General features: G+C 41.3%; 2 protein-coding genes and 1 long non-coding RNA gene across 5 annotated transcripts; 1 reads left to right on the top strand and 2 right to left on the bottom strand.

The window, feature by feature from the left end:
• Nucleotides 1-1,129: 1,129 nt before the first annotated feature.
• ist1 (IST1 factor associated with ESCRT-III) lies at nucleotides 1,130-7,090 on the top strand. 3 transcript variants are annotated; one of them, XM_047580880.1, is made up of 10 exons: nucleotides 1,130-1,260; nucleotides 2,648-2,748; nucleotides 2,837-3,017; nucleotides 3,111-3,198; nucleotides 3,297-3,380; nucleotides 3,461-3,571; nucleotides 3,667-3,855; nucleotides 4,077-4,178; nucleotides 4,716-4,722; nucleotides 5,223-7,090. In XM_047580880.1, exons 2-10 carry the CDS (start codon nucleotides 2,661-2,663, stop codon nucleotides 5,387-5,389), a joined length of 1,017 nt encoding a protein of 338 aa, XP_047436836.1. In that variant the 5' UTR covers nucleotides 1,130-1,260; nucleotides 2,648-2,660; the 3' UTR covers nucleotides 5,390-7,090. The 3 variants fall into 3 exon arrangements, with proteins under 3 accessions (XP_047436836.1, XP_047436834.1, XP_047436837.1); XM_047580878.1 differs by having other exon boundaries at nucleotides 4,677-4,722; XM_047580881.1 differs by lacking the exon at nucleotides 4,077-4,178 and having other exon boundaries at nucleotides 4,677-4,722.
• A 652-nt stretch (nucleotides 7,091-7,742) lies between these two features.
• pkd1l3 (polycystic kidney disease 1-like 3) lies at nucleotides 7,743-17,254 on the bottom strand. Its single transcript, XM_047581064.1, has 12 exons — nucleotides 17,076-17,254; nucleotides 16,685-16,915; nucleotides 16,456-16,557; nucleotides 15,500-15,678; nucleotides 13,832-13,978; nucleotides 13,543-13,745; nucleotides 12,509-12,693; nucleotides 12,118-12,250; nucleotides 11,566-11,761; nucleotides 11,253-11,472; nucleotides 10,170-10,254; nucleotides 7,743-9,155 (listed from the first exon to the last, which is right to left on the bottom strand). The coding sequence occupies exons 1-12, from the start codon at nucleotides 17,241-17,243 to the stop codon at nucleotides 9,109-9,111; spliced, it is 1,896 nt and encodes a 631-aa protein (XP_047437020.1). The 5' UTR covers nucleotides 17,244-17,254; the 3' UTR covers nucleotides 7,743-9,108.
• A 1,989-nt stretch (nucleotides 17,255-19,243) lies between these two features.
• LOC125005798 lies at nucleotides 19,244-19,886 on the bottom strand. Its single transcript, XR_007112491.1, has 3 exons — nucleotides 19,657-19,886; nucleotides 19,452-19,575; nucleotides 19,244-19,366 (listed from the first exon to the last, which is right to left on the bottom strand). It is a non-coding gene; the product is annotated as an uncharacterized LOC125005798 (long non-coding RNA).
• Nucleotides 19,887-20,244: the final 358 nt, after the last annotated feature.

Raw genomic sequence — 20,244 nt, 5'->3', positions numbered from 1 at the left:
TTAACAGCAGTTTCTGTGTTTTGAGCTGTTAAAATTAGATTAAATCTTAATAAATTGGATTTTAATATTTTAATCTGCCCCCTCAGATTTTGCAGCCTGTCATGTTTTTTCTGATTTTAGTGTCGGGACCTGTAAGTGATGAGCAAATAAACAGAAATGAAAATACAAAAAAAAAAATCTTAAAATCTTAAAAATAGAAAATAATAATAATAAAACAACGCATAATAATAATTTCACTTACGTGTCTGAAAAGGTGTGGAAAAAAGTACAACTTATTTACTCCCACTCTTTCTCCATTTATTATTAATAATAGTTGATCTATCTTCCTGCTCCTTTTACTCCTGCTCCTATATACATATATATATATGTGCATTCATATATGCATACATAAGTATAAATAATAGGTAAAAACCTAATAATTAGCTAAAGAAAAAAAATATATGTAAACAACATTTAATAAACTTTCCTTTTTTTAAAAAAACATTTCATCAACAACCTGAGATTTCTTAAGAAGAATAGGTGTAATTTCGGCACTAGATGGAAATTTTTCAAAAGGTGTCAATTTTATTGAGAAAAAAATACTCTCACTGACTTCTAATTTTACAAATTAACCCCGTAGGCCAGGTTGGATCATCTGGTGGGCCGGTTTGGGCTCGCGAGTCATATGTTTGAAACCCCTATTTTAGACCAGTGGGCAGTTTCATCCACAACATTTAGCATTTAGGGGCAAAAGATACAAAAGGTACGTGTGTAAATATGTTTATGAGTTAACTCTAGACATGATTGTCAGATAAATGTTACTGAATAAAAAGCCCAATAAGAACCATGGTGCTGTATAAAAACAGCACAAAATGGAGACATCTTCAAGATTCAAGATTCAAATAACTTTATTTATCCTCGAGGGACAATAAAAGTGAACACTGAGGTGCATGCTGGACACCCAAATAGGTTAAGTTACATTCTGCCATATGAAGTCGAAGTTACAGCATTTATTTCTTAAATTAATAATGAATTAATAATGTGAGTAGATGTTAAAAATTAAATGCCATCAGTTCTGAGTAGTTCTTGTTGAAGATGTTAATAAATCACAGTGTTTGTGTTGAACTTGGACACACCTGCTGTTTGACGCTAAAGCCACGCCCCTTCGCCTGAAATCCCCCATTACGTCACGGGAGATCATTGCGGAAGTGGAACAGGCGACGACACAACACAGACAGAAACCTAAATAAGTTGGTGTGTACGGCTGATTTCCTTTGACAGGTAAGTTACCACCGATTTATCGAGCTCTCTGCTACTTTAAAAGATCAATTTCTTCAAACTGCTTGAGCTTGTATCGCGCACTTTGTTAGTTTTTTTTGTTTTTTGTTTTAATTTGCCAGCGTAGAGCCAGAGCTAGGTGGCTAGCTGAAACGATGACAGGAGACCGCTAACAAAGCAGAGCCTATCTAACAAGCTGCCATGGCAACACAAACAGATATTCATATATTATCTTCAAGTTTTCAAAATGAGTTAACGCGGCTGATTAAAGTCGATTAAATGGGGGTAAATTCAATAAACGAGGCTGTAGCGTGTTAAGAGCCACGACTCTTCCTGGTTAGCTTTGATGCTAAAGCTAACTGTTTTGGGACTGTTTAGCCGTTTTAATGCTCACGTAGCTGTTTTTAAAAGTTAACTTATTGCGTAGTTTTACGCCGTGTTCACGCGCGTTTTGTTTGTTTTTGTTTTTTTTTTTAGGGGGGGTTAAATCTGCGGTGTCATTGTGTTCAGATGGGTTAGTCATGCTCACATGATTAAGTGACTCACCAGGTCAGAGGTGGGGGTCAATTAGGTGGATTAAGTAATATGTGGAGCTCCATACTATTCATCTATGGTCCTGCTCTCATCAACCTGCCCAGACTTCACGGCCTGTGATGCCTGTGATATTCAGTCATCACAGCAACTAACTCACCTGTGATAGAACTAGTTTTGTGCCCTTATCTTTTTGTTTATAAGAATTTTCGGACTCTCACGTACAATGCATCAGCTATATTTTGTACTTGTATTCAAACCAATTCTGTTTTATTTATATAGCGTCAATAACAATACAAATTGTCTCAAGGCGCTCTTCAAAATCCGGCCTGAAGGCGATGGTGGCAAGGAACTACTCCATATATTACAATTATATTCTATATATATATGTCTTCTTAAGATCTCTTCCTGATTCCTCTTGCTGCTCTCCTCCTTCTATTTTTCTGTCTCTGCCCCACCAGCCTCCAGCAGATGGCTCCCTCCATATGAGCTTAAGATTCTGGGGGTCTCAGGCCAAGCGTTTTGTAACGCTACATAAATAAAACCGTTGTCACTAGCAGTTTTGTGCTGCTCTACTCTTGTTTATGTTCATTTTTAAGCTCATGATTAGATTCTACATGCATGCTTTAATTGGATGCATGCTGATCTTGTTCCTCCTGCTCTTTTTCTGTCTGGCCTTATGCAGACGACTCCCTCCATATGAGTTTTTTTTTGCCGCCGTCTCCTTAGTCCTTTCCCCAGAAAGTCTCAGACTGGGTTTTGGAAAGCGCTTTGAGACAATTTGTATTGTTATTGATGCCTTATAAATTGCAGTGAATTTTAAACTCTCTATTTGCTCCACTCATGTTCTCCTTCACAGATCACAGATCATCATGCTGGGGGGAGGATTTAAAGCGGAGAGGCTAAGAGTCAACCTCCGGCTGGTCATCAACCGACTCAAACTCCTAGAGAAGAAGAAAAGTGAGTCTAACCCCTCCTCTCCTACATTTGAAGTTGCTTCTTGTTTCTGTTCTTCTAACCCTCCCCTTCGCAAATTTTAAAAATGAAGCCGAGCTCGCTCAAAAGGCAAGAAAGGAGATTGCAGACTACCTCTCGTCGGGGAAGGATGAGCGGGCGCGGATCCGCGTGGAGCACATCATCAGGGAGGACTATCTGGTGGAAGCCATGGAGATCCTGGAGCTTTACTGCGACCTGCTGCTGGCTCGCTTTGGTCTCATTCAGTCTATGAAGTGAGTGTATCGGGAGAGATATCGGGCTTTTACACTGCATCAGTCTCTCTCTGTGACATCCTTGTTTACACCATTATCTGTTTCACCAATCAGGGAACTGGATCCTGGCCTACAGGAGGCAGTGTCGACCCTCATTTGGGCAGCACCTCGTCTCCAGTCAGAGGTGTCTGAACTGAAAATTGTAAGTTCTGTATAAGTTTCGTGCCAACAAATGTAAACACATTCTCAACAATTATTCAAACTGCGTCACCGTTGACAGTCTTTGATCTTTTCTTTTAGGTGTCTGAACAACTGTGTGCAAAATATAGCAAGGAATACGGCAAGCTGTGCAGGACAAACCAGATTGGGACAGTTAACGACAGGGTAGGCAATTTGTTTCCAGTGGCCGCCCTCAAGTCTGCTTAAGAATGTCACATCTGATCGAACATGTCACCCGTTCACAGCTGATGCACAAGCTGAGCGTGGAGGCTCCTCCCAAGATCTTGGTGGAACGTTACCTGATAGAGATCGCCAAGAACTATAACGTGCCGTATGAGCCTGACGCCATGGTGCGGGTAAGGGAGTATTTATTTGTTTATTACGCAACGTGAGAGATGAAGTAATCCAAATTATTTACTGACCATCCCATCCCGCCCCGTCTTCTGGACAGCCCGAGGTTTGCACCGGAGAGGAGGCCGACCTGATCGACGTGGACAACGACAAGAAGTCTGGAGGTGGAGGAGGAGGTGGCGGTGGAGGAGGCTTCAGTGCTCCTGCGATGCCCATGCCCATGGCGATGCCCATGCCTATGCCCATGCATATGCCAGGACCTTTCAACTACCCACCATCCAAAGGAGCTGTAAGGGACACAGTTCATAAGCATCTAGATGATGATGATGATGTTGTAGAAACTTCTCAGCCACTGCCAGTTATTACGCTCCAGACACTTGTGGGAAAGGCATTTTTTTTTCCCGTGAAAAGATTGAAAGCTGATGGAAAGATGAGAATTATTATAAAGCCCTCCCTCAGATTTGCACCTGATTTTTTTATTTATTTTTTTTTTCCCCCCCTGTTCCCCAGGAACCATTTCACCCTCCCACTGGTACCTACGACAACTTCCAGCACCACATGGGGGGAGGGCAGCCCCCACAGCTGCCCACTTCTCCCCCGACATACGAGTCCGTAAGTGACCGACCCCTTCCCAACCATGCCCCCTTCCCGTACCCCCAGACGGAGAGACGGACAGGGCAGGGAACCACTCAGGGAAGAGCAGTTTATTCGGCTTGCTTACTATCACCTTTTTTTTTTTTTTTTTTTTTTTTGCACAGTTTTTCAGATTAAGCCCAGATTCTGCTTCATCTGCGCAAATGTAGGGAATGTGAAATTATTAATGCTTTAACCCACTAATGAGCCGAGCAGAAGTGGAATGAAAAGTGGAAATTTTCTAATGATGACGTCGACGCCTAAAAATCATTTTTTTGTGTCACAAACTCGAGGTGATGGCTTCTCAAAAAATCCACAGCATAATTCTTTTCCTTCGCATTTGAAATGATTTTACTTCCGCGCTGTTGTGTGCATTTTTCTTTTTTTTCTTTTTTTCCTCTCTAATTACCACTAACAAATATAATTTTCCTTCTGCGTGACGATGACGTTATCTCTAACGTGCCCTTACTGTTTCAGATTGATGACATCTCTGACAAACCGTCTGTTCCTTCCCAGGCCGTAGGTGAGTTCTGCCGACACTTGAATCGACAGTTAAAGCATAAGACACGACATATTTTAGGTTTTTCTTAGCATCAAAGACGGAAACTACTGTACTTCTCTATTCACTTACCCACAGACCCATTCATTCCTCCTGAAGTCTTTGTCATACATAAATAAAGAGTAAAATAATTTACTTAGACATGTAGACGCTGTAGAGTTTTCAGCATCGTGTTGCTGGATATGAGAAAACGCTGTTTGTTGGCGACTATATTTAGAAGCAGGTTTAGTTCTTTGTTTATTAATTATAAGTTCATTCTAAGTTTGGCACATATCACCCACACAAGTGTAGTGGAGATGTTTGCCACAGAGGAATTAGACATATATTTATAAACCTACATGACATGACATTTATTTAATTTTTTTTTTTTTCGTGGCATCTCACCGCTCTTATATTTTTTTTTTAGCTGTTGCGTTCACTTCCAAACACGCTGCTGCATAATTAATACGCGTATCACCCCTCAGGTCCTGGCCCGTCGCCTCATCTGTTCGACAACAACGCTCTCCCGGAGCTGCCCTCCGTCCCCGACACGCTCCCGACCTCCTCCTTCGGCGGAAACGCCACCACCTCGGACGACATCGACTTTGACGATTTAACGCGTCGGTTTGAGGAGCTGAAGAAGAAAACTTAATTTACTTAAACCTCTGGTCTATACTCACACACACACACACACACTCCGACACACACACACACACACACACACACACAGTAGCTGTGTTGTCACGGACACAGCTCAGGACAGGAAACGGGAAATGTTCAAGGCTGTCGATCAGATTTGTGGGTCCTTCTGTAATGTAATTTTAAATAATGATTAAACATAGGTATACGCTTACCTCATTTGTATACACATGACCAGAGTACTGAGGGTGTGGTCGCTCACTAATTGACACCGTCTGTCAGCAGAAATGTCATTTTTCTACCTAGTGAGTGCCACATATTTAAATTTATTTCTGGCACACTATTAAGTTCTTACATACAATCATGTGGGCATCGACCCGATGTCCACTCCTTCTTCTTCTTTAAGGTCACACTGACTTTTAACTTTGTGATAAATCAAATTTCAATTTTAATTCTTGTTTTTTTTTTAGTCTGACTAATATTTACAGTACATGCCTTGATTCTACTTTGCACATGCTAATGTCGCTGTGATCTTTTTTCCACTGTGTCACTCAGTCTCTGTGTCAGACCGGTTTTACGAGCTCGGCGGGCCGTTCCGCTTTGGTGGAGACGTGGCTCTCGGTGGCGTCACCGTTTTGTTTTTCGTGGGGCGAGGCTCCCGACACTGAGCAAAGCTTTTTTACAGTCGGCATCGGAAACAATTTGAATGCATATTTTCCAGTGTGTTTGAGCAGTCGCCGTCACGGTGGAGTTGACTTCGGATTGTGCGTTTCTATCGGAAATAAGTGCGAACGTGTGCGTCCGGCTCGTTCTGACGCGGGTGTGAAGCGACAACAAAAGCGAAATGTGTAATATAATACATTCACAGTGATATAGACTTTATTTACAGCGACAATTTAACTGTACAGCGAAAATGAGGGTGGGAGCAGGGAGTTGTTCGAGGTTTGACAAATCCGTTTTATATACAGTTTCTCCAAATAAAGTTGTTTTTTTGAATGTCGATTGTACCAAATACCTGCACTTTCCTACCACTGAAGGACTTCATTTACAAGCAAAATCCTCAAATACGAAAAGCAGTCGCTCAACAACCCTGATTTGATTAGATGTAAATTTGTCTTCTGTCATCGTGTGCATGTACGTGCAAACACTGCATTTGCCTTAGCTCTCATCTCTCATCAGAGGCCTTGCCAGTCTGCGCTAGCATTTAGCATTTCTTATCCATCTAGACTGGAGACACTTGATTAGATTTGCTTTATTTGTAACCAATCCACAGTTAAAAAACAGTATAAATTTGCACATTGGGGTTTAAAGAAATAAATGAAATAAGAGTCAGAGAGTTTTATTACAGTCACGCCACGCTGCCGTCAGCTAAACACGCCCCGGCTCCTCTCTTTGCACGGCGGCCTCACATAAAATGATTCAGCAGTTTTTTTTCTGAACGCTCTCCAGTTTTAGAGCCGACGCAGTTTATTTAAATAGGATTCATGTTGGAGTGAGTAGGGACGATTAACACTACTGAACTGTGACCTGATCACTCTCTGTCTTTTCTATGTTGGGACTGTTTATTTTCTGACCTGAAACCCTGAGACACAAAATAGAGTCTCACTGCAAATAATAAAAAAAACAAACACCAGTAGTTGTTTTTGTTTTGTTTGTTTGTTTTTCCAAATGTATACTTACTTAACAATTTAATAAAGGATTATTTGGAACTGGACCAATGACTCCACGCTATTCTTGAAAGACTTTTCCCTCTTTTACCACTAGGGGTCCTCGCTGTTGAGTGAAAGCAGTCGGTGTCTTACAGATTTCTCTATTATTTTGGTTAATTTCTTGAAACAGAATTTTTATATTCTCAAAACTCTGAAATCATTTGGCAAAACAGTTTTACAGTTCATCACAGCATCATAGCTCACTCATGCTCCTTCTTCATATAAACAATCAATGCCCCCAAAATGTATTGTCCCTTTGGCATTGTTTAAGCACTGCAAGACCATTGAAATATCCCTCAGTAGTTTGTCTACTGAACAGAATAAAATTGTGTATAAAACTGGGGTGAAAAAATTGTATTTCACTGTAAGTTTTGACATTTGACAACCATTTTCATTCACACACATAAAGTAACTTCAAAACATCAGAGTAAAAAGAAAATGTATACAGCATATTATACTCTAATATAAACACAAACAAAACAAACAAGGAAAATGATATGTAGCCTGTAAATAAAGCTGGAGTTTCACAACTAACTGGTTCACTAATCGCTGTCCTCACCGTCTCCTGGCCGTCCACATGCTGCTGTCTATCGGGTCACAGGTTCTCATCCACATCACAGCGTATATTCTCCCATCAGATAGATGATAGATTACTTTATTCATCCCCGAAGGAAAATTAGGTATTGTATCACAATACAACGAGGGAAGAAACGGCCCACACGTCGCAGCCATCCCCTACACATTCCCTCCTGCAGGGACCTCTGATTTTGTTGGTCAAGTTCTAGTTTCATCTGACTGTCAGTGGATCGGTTTATCAAATGTTTTGAGAGCTTCATATATGATATTCGTGGTATTATGTTCTTGACTGATGTGATGACTTATACAGTGAAATGATGCTCACATGTTTTGGAGAGAACAAGCATTAGACTTAGAATCAGTTTAGATTAACAAGACGTATTCACTTGGAAATGGTGCTAAATGTAAACTAACTGTGCTTAATCATTTGCAAAGATGTGCTAAGACATTTGCAATTTGATGAAATGAATGAGAAATTGAATTCTGTTGTGAACAGTTGCGGTTTGGACGTCTGTCCGTGTTATATTGAGAATGTAAATTCTGTTTCAACAAATGAGCCAAACCAATGAAGAAAAGCTGTCACACAGATACTACAGCCATAGTTAACAATAATAAATACCGACTTCCAGTGTTAAAGACTGCGAGTTTGATGCTTTTATTGAAATTCACACATATAATACATACAGCATCAGTCAGTGAAACCAATAAATAAGCCATTTTTCTGATTAAATACACAGCTCAGAAGTTCTAAAACAAGCCTTGTATTCCCAAATCAAAAGCACAAACTTAAATGTAGTTTTGTCTGTTACATGAATCATTCATACGCAGCGAAGACTGAGTCCTGCAGACGCGGCCATGAATGATGGAAAAAGGCGTGACGTGCACTTTCAGCGTGTGTTACAGTGACGGGACAGAAACGAAGGAGAATGATCAATTAAGCATCAGCTCCCGTATGTACGGCTTCATAAAAAAAACGCCTTTCCACCCTCCCCTACTCGCTACAAGTCTATGAATAATCCGGCTTCTGGCTTATCATTGTGTTTAATGTCGCTAAATAAACCTGAGCCCAGTAAATATTTGATAAGTGACGTGCTGCAAAACAGGAAGATAAAATACATATATGTTCTCTGCAAGTTCTACATACTTTTGAACTGGTATTTATGGATAAACATTTAATAAATCTAGCCGGTCGTTACGTATGCTCGAATGTGTAAATGGATTATAATAGTGTTAATATGAACAGTTCAAAAATAAGCAGTTAAACTTAATCAATGATGCTCTTTGCAATAATGTGCAACATCAGAATGTGGTGCACAATTATGTATTCAGAAAGTTAGATGCAAATAAGTGCAAAAGAGTGTTTAGGAGATGAGGGGATGGGGGAGGGATGGGGGAGGGAGGGAGGATGTTGGGGGAGTTTGCAGCGGTGTCCGTCGGAGCTGGTGCCTCACAGCCCGTCCCTGCCAGCCCACCGTCTACACTTTTCTTGTTGCTCTGTTAAGTGGAGAAGAAACTGCAGTGAGACTGGCAGCACTCACACACTTAAGAGGGAGAAGTCACTCGGAAAAGTACAAAAGCTAAAAAGGGTCACAAGTTTAAAGTCAACAAATGACGTCTCTTCGGTTACACAAGAGCTTTCCCTGCAGTCGACCTGAAGTAAAAAATGGAAAGGTTACGTCTGTGAATGTGAAGCAGTTTGGACTTAACAGTTTGCGTGTGAAATAAAAATGTAGAGACCATCTCAGAAATCACATATAAATTATACAAAGGTAAAAAAAAAATATCAGAAACAACAGCTGTGTTACATAAGGTAAAGGATTCTTTAGATGACGCACTGTGTTGAAGTTAAAACGTAAACTCAGTCAGTTTTCAACCAACAACATTCAGAAAAGATTTGAAAAAAGGAGAGAGGAAGTTTAACTTAAAAAGGAACAGAGATCTTTTATAAATCTTTGATTATTTGTTTTCTTTCAGGATTTAACAGCTCGTCCACCTCAGTCAGTGCGTTTACATGCAGAGCTTAATGGAGCCAGGCGCAAAATTCGACTTTCTGACTACAGCAAAAGAAAATCGAATAAGGAACATGTCCTACTCCTCCACACTAGGTGGCGATATGTGTCTTTTCAGCGGGTTAATACCACCTTAGTACGGCTCGCTTTCCTGTTGGAGACATAGGGATAATAGTACATTTTTTAATCTCGTACGTAATTTTCGTGCTACTTCTGGTGCAGATAAGTTGCGTGTTATCCCTCAGACGATTCTTCTAGCGGCTCCGTTTACCTTCATCTTCTTCTGGATGTTTTTGTGCACAGTGGTTGTGGAGCATGCGCACACACGCTATCTAATTGAAAACTGCGGTTACCGTGTACATGCCAGAGAAAATTAAATTCCAATCGCATTATCTGGGCGTCTCAATCGGATAAAGAGAACTGCGGTTTTAATTGTTTACATGCAATAATTTTTTTTTTTTCCTTCACGTGCATGTAAACGCACTCAGTGTTTTCTTACCAATCAGCACCAGCTCGATTTCTTCGGTCTCCTCCACGGCTACAGGTTTCAGCATCAGGGCAAAGATCACAGCAATGCCGAGCACCTGCAAACACAACAACACACGCACAAAAAGAAAATTAAAATTGTACACGAGAAGCAACAGTTTTTAGATTCATTTTATTTATTTATTTTTGTAACACTTGTTTATCTAATTATTTACCTATGCTACTTTGACTGTTTTTAATTGCTCTTTTCTTTTGTTTTTACTTTTTTATTAATACTTAGATGCTGTTTTTATATATATATATATTTTTATTCCTTTTAGTATTGTGCATATTTTATTCTGTTGTCTCTTGGGTTTTGCCTGCAGGGGGCGCAGTCCTGGGGGTTGTCTTGGTCTGGATGGTTGGGGGTCCTGATCCGGGGCTTTGTGGCCGTGGTGTGGGCCCCTGTCTGTGAGTTTGTGATGTTCGATAACACTGATTTCCTTTCCAATCCAATAGTGTGTAAAATTCAGGCTTGTATCGGCGATTGTGTAAATGCACCCTGATGTGTTTGGTGTCTGGTGTATTTCAGATCATAGCTTCATAAAGAATACAAGACATCACAGTAATTTATTTATTTACTTTAAACTCTGAAGTATATTGAGGTAGTGGCCTCATTTACGATACAACAACAGAAAAACCAAACATACAAAATATATGAAAATGCTGTTTCAAACACTAAAAAAAGAAATAAATCATCATAAATGCCTCGCATTCTGTGTTGTTTATATCGTGAGGTGTTTCACAAGGTTTGTTGTGTTGCCACAAGTCAATAGTTTCTTTCCACTGTGTTCCTACATTACTCCAATGAGTGAAGTATCCAAAGTATCGATATTTGGATTTGAGGATCGATTTTAAGGCATAAACACCTGGTATCCAAAGTATCGATATGTCAGTATCGATCTGTACATCATGAATGAGGGTCTGGGGTATGAGGGGATTAGGGGCCTTTGTTTTTAATGTAAAGCCCTTTGTGTTGCATCTTTTTAAGTATGAAAAGTGCTATATAAATAAAGTTTGATTTGACCGGTTGATTAATTTTCCCGTGTGCACCTACCTTGAGAGGCTGCAGGATGAAGATGCTCTGGAAGAGGGAGAGGCCCAGAGACATGACCCACTTGATGGACTTCTCCTTTCCGTACTCGAAACCGTACAGCAGGGTGAAGAACGTGGATATTCCGCTGATGGACAGCAACAGGAACCAGCCGATGAACACGAACCACCAGGGCAGCCAGCAGCCCCTCGTCCGCTTCTTCTCCGTCTTCACGGGAGGCGGGCTGGAATCAGCGGGACACAACGCATGTTAAAATCAGTGGCGGGCTCTGTTTTTTTTTTGCAGATATATATCGTGTAAGACTTGCGGAGCTGACCAGTAGGCCAAGTGGCTGCTGAAGACCATCTCCGCCTTGCGAACCAGAGTGTTGGTGATGTTGAGGGCCTGCTGGTGGTCGTACGGATTCGGAAAGCTGTTCGGGTCCAGCCTCCCCAGGCAGGTCAGGAGGCGGCTGAGGCCGACCAGGAGGAACTTGCTGCAGTGCACCCAGTGGGGGTCACTCTCGCTCTCCCCTGGAATAAATAAATAAATATATAATGATTTTTTTTTTTTCTCTATCGATTTGGATTGAAAGGCAGACGAGAGAAATTTCAAATTCTGCCCTAAATGCCACCACTTTCGCACATATCCCCTAAAAAACTATTAGTGCACTGTTGTTCCAGGAATAAAAATAAAATAGTAAATAATAATAAAAAGTATAATAAGTTTTGGATGCAGACTATTCAACTATTCCTATGTCCAACTCTTTTAATACAGAGAGCTCCAGTAAGATCTGAATCTCATTTCTTATTTCATGCAAACGCGTATCTGTGCATATAAGTGTTTCAAACCTTTTGGTCTCGTATGTGGAATAAATGAAATGAAATACCTTGCATAAGCTGGAGGAATTCATGCACCTTGTCCAGGGCAGGCCAGAGGTCAGCAGTAGTCTCCAGCTGGCTTACATTTGACATCTTGTTTCTCCTACTCTGGCTCACCAAAAAAATGACCTCCTCCGTTTCCTGTAGGAGGGGGAAGACAACGAGCATCACAAAGAAACACGAAGGTGGATCGACTGCACGGAACGTAGGATGACACGAGTAAAAAAAAAAAAAAAAAAGTATGTGCAAGCCGCGGAGGACGGCTCACAAGGACGCAGAATAAGCTGAATGCAGAATGAGTGTCTAGGTCGGGTGTGATTCACTGCACACGCTGAAACGTACGACTCGAGGAACATGTGTGAATGTGGACGCAGATTGAGACGTGAGTAAAAACTGCACCTTCAGGATCGCGTGCATCGTGACGAAGTGGGGCCTCATGTTCTCGGCGTTGTCCTTCTTGGACTTTGCGGGCATGCGAGGCCGGATGCTTCGGAAGATGGTGATGATGAGGATGTTGATCGGGAACATGAGGAGGCCGCTCTGCACTCCCACCATGATCTCCTGCCAGGTGATGTTCATCGAACCTAAAGGGAAGGGACACGGTGCTGAGGGCGCGGATACGAACAGACCCCGCTGACGGTGACGTCCTCAGTCACTCAGGCTCGTTTCAGTTCCACTTTAAAGTGTTTTCTTTTGTTTGTTGAGTAGAGCATGTTATGTTTTATTACTCTTATGTGTCATTATCGAATCCTCGTGGTTACGTTTGAGTGACGCGAGTTATTATTTGCGATTAAAAAAAACAAATTTAGGTCTGAATATGCAACCAGGATGTTGTAAACAAATATTATAATGCTGAATTTGAATAAATGGGATGATAAATGTGAGATGCAGTCTTCCGTATACACCGATCAGGCATAACATTATGACCACCTTCCTCTAATATGGTGCATCCAAAACAGTTTTGTTTTGTTTTTTTAGTTGTTCCTACATAATTTTTTGTGTGTGCATTTATGTCATCATCCTGCTGGGGATGGCTGCTGTGTCATCACCACGGGGTTGTGGTGTCTGGTCTGGTCCTGGTAATCCACGTGAATGAATCCCAGGTCCAAAAGTTTCCCAGCAGGACACTGGTCATTTACTTTTCCTGTCAGTGGTCATAATGTTGTGGCTGATAGATGGATAACTCAAAATGTTTCGCATGCACATTTTGGACGTTGAGGTGTTGGAGATAAACCAACAGATCCATAGACGACAGACAGTGATTTCAACCTTTAAGGTACATTACACTTTATATTACAGTGAATATGTTTCTAACAAATGTGAGTTTGTTCCATGCGTCTTCTTCTAAAAGTTGAATAACCACCAGTCAGTTTTAGAAACAGAACCCTTTTCCCCTCCTAGTTTACTAAACCATTCAGAGACTATGTAATCACCCATGGAGAAGATCACTGGTGAGCTCTCGTCTACAGGCAGGTTCCAGAAAGCGATGTTGATGGCCATGGTGCAGAGCAGCAGGCTCATGCAGCAGGAAACCCTCTGGGCGCGCGTGAACGGACTGCGCGAGGGAGGACTCACTATGGACACCCAGATGTGTTCGTCCCTGAAGCCGGTGGACGTTCTGCTCTGGAAGATGTTCCTGGCGACGAGAAAAAAAGAGGGAAATTAAATCGGTCAGTAATCTGAGAGGCTTTAGTGTCTGGCAGCAGTGTGAAAGCGTCTGACCTGAAGCTGGCGATCTCGTTGCTCTTGGCGGCGTTGAAGGTTTTCTTGGTGATGCCGTCCCCTCGGTCGGCGCTCATCCAGCAGTCGCAAAAGAAGTGCCACACATTTTTGGTTTGGACGTCCTGTATGGTCACCTTGTCGACGTACCTTTTTTTTTTTTTTTTTTTTATAGGGGAAAACAACACAGATTAGACGTCCATTTATTTATTCTCCTATAGCATAGGTCTTCAACACATTAACATGAATCCAGCATATTTTAGTTCTGCCCTTCACTCTTTCAGCTCACCACACTAGACCGTTAAGCTTCCTGTACACAGTTGTCAGGATCTGTTTTGTGTTGTGTCTGCTACATCTGCCTGATTTCTGCCTGTCTTTTGGATTTTAGCGCTTGTTCTGTGGACTATACTACTGCCTGGTTCCTCCAGTTGCACATGGTCCTCATCATCCAGCCCTTCCACAGCAGCAGGCCCCGCTCCTATCGCTGCTGAGCCAATCACGAGGTCGTATATAACTCGGGGTCATGTTCCCTGCAACTGGTTAAGAGCCTATTCAGTCCCCAGGTAAAAACCAGAAACACGCTGCGATATTATGTCGATATATACAGATATTTGTATGTTTATGTTTTAAAATCTTTTATTTCCTCTGTTATTCGTCTCTTAGACTCTATATAACCTTTGTATCTGGGCGCTTTTAGTTGTTTTAGTTTAGTTTTATCTATTTATTGACCATTGATTCCACTGTGTTTCTTGGCATTTTACTTGCTCCATTCTGCTTTTTTTTTTTTTTTTTTTTTAATTCTACTTTATCTGTTCCCATGGTGCATGTATTGTGTAATTCCATGCAAGCTGTCCAAACTAATTGCTCCTGGTGGGATTAATAAAGTTCTCTAAATCTGAATGTTTACAGCAGCTGCATGGTGACCCCACTATTGCATAATTGAAATTAATATATATATATATTTGAACCTGTGTACTATTTGAATAGTGTAATACTGAATGCAAAATGATTATAGTAATGTATATTTATAAATAACGAGTTTAATATAGAACACATATAGTAGGTAGGGGGTCCCTGTTGAAGGTTTGAAGGTCCCTGGCCTGATAAATGTTGATGAATATCTCTGCTACAACAAGGCAACTTTACAAACTGGTCTTTTCATCTGTCACTGCCCGTACTCAGACTTCTGGCCTGTGGCCCACGTTAATAAACAAACCGAGAAAAATGTTTTGCATCACGGGCAAAGATACCATCGACCTCTAAGGCTTCACTCTGGTATCGTTCCACAGCTGCCTCCAGCATTTCATGTCAAATTCAGAATTATTTCTGTTTTACAGTAGAACTCAGATCCATTCTTCACCTCCACCACAGAGGTAACAAGTTTTTGCTAAATGATGGTGTCACTGTGCAGAAATCAGCGAGCCGGGCTGCAGAAAAGCAAACAAATGCAACATGTATACAGCTGTAACGTTATTAGTTGCATGGTCAGTGTAGAGCTGACTTAATATAATCATAGAAAACACACAACTGAGAATGAATTCACTGTTAACTTAACTGGAAATGACATAAATCTGCAAGTTTCTAAAAGTATCACACATAACTGCCATGAACAGCATTGGGAAATTAGTCCTTTTACACAAACTAAATGTAGAGTTCACTTTTTTTTAGTACCATGATGGGTGACCTCCAGAGTTGTCGTGCTGCAGCCTGAGGTTTCCCACGTCGCCGAGCGGGAAGGGCGTGGCCACCAGGAACATGTCGAAAGACCCTCTCTCGAACACGGTCTTGTCGGGGTCCGCGAGAAGGTGCACGCTGCTCTCCCCCTCCGAACCGATCAGCTTCACCGTGACCTGCAGGAGAAACCAGGTGAACGCATCAGAGTAACGTCCACAGGAATGAATCCCAGGTCCCAAAGGTTTCCCAGCAGAACATCTATCTGAAATGTCCCAAGATGGTTTAAATGTTATTTACTTCTCCTGTCGGTGCTCATAATATTGTGGCTGATAGATGGATAAATAAGCGTATAATCCTGAAGGTTTTCTTTGATTTTCTTTAATATGTGTCTGTATATAAAATATAACTAATGTGTCCATTACTCTGATGCGTTCAAGTGTAGATGCTAACGTCCAACAAACCAACTTTATTCACAAACCTTTTTAAGTCCATCTAAAAAAAACAATAGTCATGAGTCTGAGTGAACCTTTGATATATTCATTCCCTTTGTCCATAGTGGCTGTGAAGAGAGTTTATTTACCTTATTATGAAACCTATTCTTTTGGATTAGCTGTAGCCTAATCAACAGTTTTCCTGCTTTAAATTACTTTTATATTCTAACCTGAACGGGAAAATCTTAACAAGAAGAAAAGAAAAGAAATAATTTGAAATATACAAATGTGTTAAAACATAAAAATAAGAAAATAAGAAAAATCTTTAACCCAGAACATCAGTCATAAAACAATAAGAAACAGTGGCTTTTCTCCAGTTTCCTTCCTAATCGCTGACTCTAAATTGACCCGTGTCAGGTGTGAGTGTGGATGATTGTTTGTCTCTGTGTCAGCCCTGTGATAGACTGGCGGCCTGTCCATGCGTAGGCTCCAGGTAATAAAGATAAATCATAATCCTCTTACATTAGCAGAAGTCCCAGCATTCTTGCGATGCCCGGTTTGGATGCCGATCAGGTAGTTGTACTGTGCCCCGGGGTGATTGTCTTCCAGCAGAGTCATCTTCCTCTGATGCATAAAACATTGTGGTTGTTGTTATTTTTTTGCTTTTTTTTTTTTTTTAATGAGAGGACACACACAAAAACAAAAAAATAAAGACCTCCCAAAAGAACCCGCTTAAAGGTAAACCGCTGACCTTAGAGCGCGCCCTGCGGTCGGCGTAGCAGGCCCACAGCAGCGTGATCAGGTACAGGCCGAAGAAGGCGCAGAGCAGGGCCAGCACCACGTAGTTGTCTTTCACGGTGGCGAACAGCTCGGCGGTGCGAGATATGTCCACGTTGTTCGGCATCACGAAGAAGGAGCTCCCGAAGAGCGTGAGGTGGTTGCACAGACACTGGGTCTGAACTGGAGTGCTTTTCTCTCCCACCTGAGACAGATACAGAGACATCAGAGTCTGCTGTGGAACTAATCAAGTAAGACTTTATTTATAATGCACTTTTCATACATAAATGAATGAAAAATTCATGCACACACGAACACAAGCACTACACACATGCATATAAGATAAAATACATGTGGAAACCTACCTGGCAGCCCTCAGTGCTCCACTTCTTCTTCACTGTGTGCCAGTACAAACACTTGCCCGTGAACGAGGTGAACTTCAGCGTTAAGCCTGGCTCCCAGTCGGAATCGAAGAGTTTGGCGTCGATGTACCACATCCCCGGAGTGTTGTTGATCAAATCTGGCGTTATCATCCAGCGATACCCTTCTGAAGTGAATAATGAGATCATATTAAAGCTATTAGTCCAATGGATGGACCAAATGGGTTAAATCGGTGATTCTCAACCCCCTAGTGGTCCGGGGTGGAATTGCAAGGTGAAAATAAAATATTGTTTAAAAAAAGATCATATGACATTTATAGAAACAGGGTTATTTTACTCAAATACGTCTGAGATGTCTAATTACATCTGTTTCACATGTATAAGTTACTGTGTTTTATTAAGGGATCTCGTTCCTGGTTATTCAAAGTTACTGCATGAAGCTGTTAATACAAACTTAACATGATCTGCATCCATTTCAAATCACGAGATCCCACAATTCATATCTTAATAATGATCTTATTGTGAAACAAAGCTAGTTTTTGATCTACCCTGAGGATCCTGTTGGTGTCGGTTACCTGTCTGGTTGAGGATTTTCGTTCGGCTGGATTTCCGAGGGTCAGGAGGTGACTCACGAGACAAGGTGAGCATGAGCGACACGGGGGAACTGGGCTCCACGTCGAAGGCGATGGTCACTTCAGGGTCTGTGACGTTGAAACTGCTCAGCAAGGACGTGTTGCTCTCCAGCTCTTTAGTGATGTTCATGTCCGCTGAAGCGCTGGGACGGGGCAGGTAGATCTGGAGAGAGCAGAACATCGGGAAGTAGTTTGTGTTTTCATTAACAGGCTTTAAAATTAGAAAAGAAGAATATATCTGATCATTAATGGGGAGTTTCAATGGAAAAGAAATGAACATCACCCAGCTTGTTTGTTTGTTTTTTCTTGTTTTTATGCAGGGTTGTCAAACATACGGCCCGGGGGGTAAAAAACCAGCCCATCACAGGGATGAATTTGCAGTGAAAAGACATTAACTGCAAATTTTTCAAAAAAAGTAACAGTTTAATCCTAAATTGGCGACTAAATTGCACCGTTTTACTGTTCTAGATGACAGCAATGTGTCAAAATTGGAGTCCAGAGAATAACTGGGCCTTTTTTGACTACTTTTGGTTTTATCTTAATATTTCGTCGGTTTCATCGTTGCCTCATTTGATGTCATTCTTTTTTTTTAACAATTATTTTTTCATTTTGACAAACTGTCTTAACACATTGGACCTAAATCGACACTAAAACCATAAAATCCATGAAGGAAAAAGTTTGATTTCTTAATGTGAAAACCACAAACATGTTTAACGAAACTGTTTTATAACTTAAAATGCAAATCTAAAGTGTAAATTTCAAAATCTTATGAACAAATTTAGCAAACAACAAAGCTTTTTATAACTGTTCCCATTAAAATACAGGAAATGCATCACGCATTTTTGTACAACAATTTACAACCGTTTAAAAAAGGTGTAACAATAAGAAATAATACCTAAACGTCCCAAATCTTCTTTCTCTTTGGCTGCAGTCACTTCATAGACTGAATATAACATCACTCCCATAACTTTTCCCTCTTCCTTAGCAACTGTTGACACATCATGTCCTGATTGGTCGTTTGGATGCATTTTTCCACCAATAAGAAAAGGAGCTGTCATGGGGTGACCAGGTGATGTTTTTTTTTTTTTAATTTGTTAGTTTGTTTTGCTTTTGAGCATTTTGCTAATGCTTTGCTTTTCACCGTTTCTCTCGTGCATCAGACGCACACCAACATGACAACAACATTGAGAAAAAAACTTAAATTATTTCTAATGAGTCTAGTGTTACTTGGCCTATGAACACAAGTATATAGGTTAAAGTTAGCACTTTCTACAAAAGTTGAAACGGATATTGACGCTACTACGTTGTCTTAAATTGGTCATGTGATTTGGACGCGTCTGTCGACTCCAGAGAGTTAAACAATGTCATGTCGTTGCTAAGCGGCTTTGTAAAAGCTCATGAAGTTCATTAAATGTTAATATTTACATCATTTCGAGTTATTATGTTACTGGCCCCCTTGAAATCAGACTGGGACTGAGTTTGTGCCCCCCCTCTGAACTAAAACACACATTTTCATTTTACCTCAATCATCTGCGTCAGGTTTCCCACCGTGATGTCTTTGCCGCTGTCGCTGAGAACGAGGCTACAAACGGTTCCCGACACATTTTCATCGGATGGATAGGGGTTGTTCTTGAACGTGGACAACTGTGAACAAGGGAAAGCTCCGTGAACAGGACGGTAGACGCACGGTGTAGATACAAATGTCACACGCACAAACACACACACAGACCCGAGCTAAGACTTTTTGGAACTGTCCAAGCTGCGACTGCAGGACTGAATATGGCGGCATCTTAATGTACACGTCGTCTTCCTGTGAGCCCAGCACTGCGTTGCCGAGATCACTAGGCTTGTGGCTGATGGTTAAAATGCAAATGAACATTAGAAACAGCCATAAAAGAAAAGAAAGGTGATACTCTCTGAAAGAAAACACCAACCTGCTCTGATAAATGGTGCCGTGTGGGTGCCGTATGATCGTCAGTGGAGAATTTGAGCCCACCAGATCGGCAACTGTTTGCAAAATCTTGATGACGCCTTCGAACAGAGACTGGAGAGGAACGAACAACACACAGCATCGTGTGAGCGTTGAAAGCCACGACAGCAGCAAGGTTTGGGATGCTTAAGGTTTCGTTCAAGAGACTTTTACACTCACTGAAGGATTGGGATTGCTCTGGAGGTCACACCTTTTCAGGGACAGAGACATGATGGCGGTGCTGCACCTGACAATACGTGTCATCGTCCTATTGTTGTTTAAAGCGTACGCCGGGATCAGCTGTGAAGTGCCTTCCAACAAATACTTGATAAATTTGTCCTGACAGGGAAATAAAAATTAAAAAAAAGCATAAAGAATTAGAAATGGAATCAGCACCAGAAGCAACTGAATGACACGGATGATGCGACGCGAAGTAATAGTTTCTACAAGCTTAGCCAGAATAAAGGTAGCCACCCTGTTGTCACTTGTCGGCTCATCTTTGGTCAGCTCCATCCGCCGCAGCTCTTTCTCTGCTTCCTGTCTCAGACAAATA

Source organism: Mugil cephalus, chromosome 3 (genome assembly GCF_022458985.1).
Source record: "Mugil cephalus isolate CIBA_MC_2020 chromosome 3, CIBA_Mcephalus_1.1, whole genome shotgun sequence".
Classification (NCBI taxonomy): Eukaryota; Metazoa; Chordata; class Actinopteri; order Mugiliformes; family Mugilidae; genus Mugil; species Mugil cephalus.
This window is presented reverse-complemented; position numbering and strand designations above follow the sequence as displayed.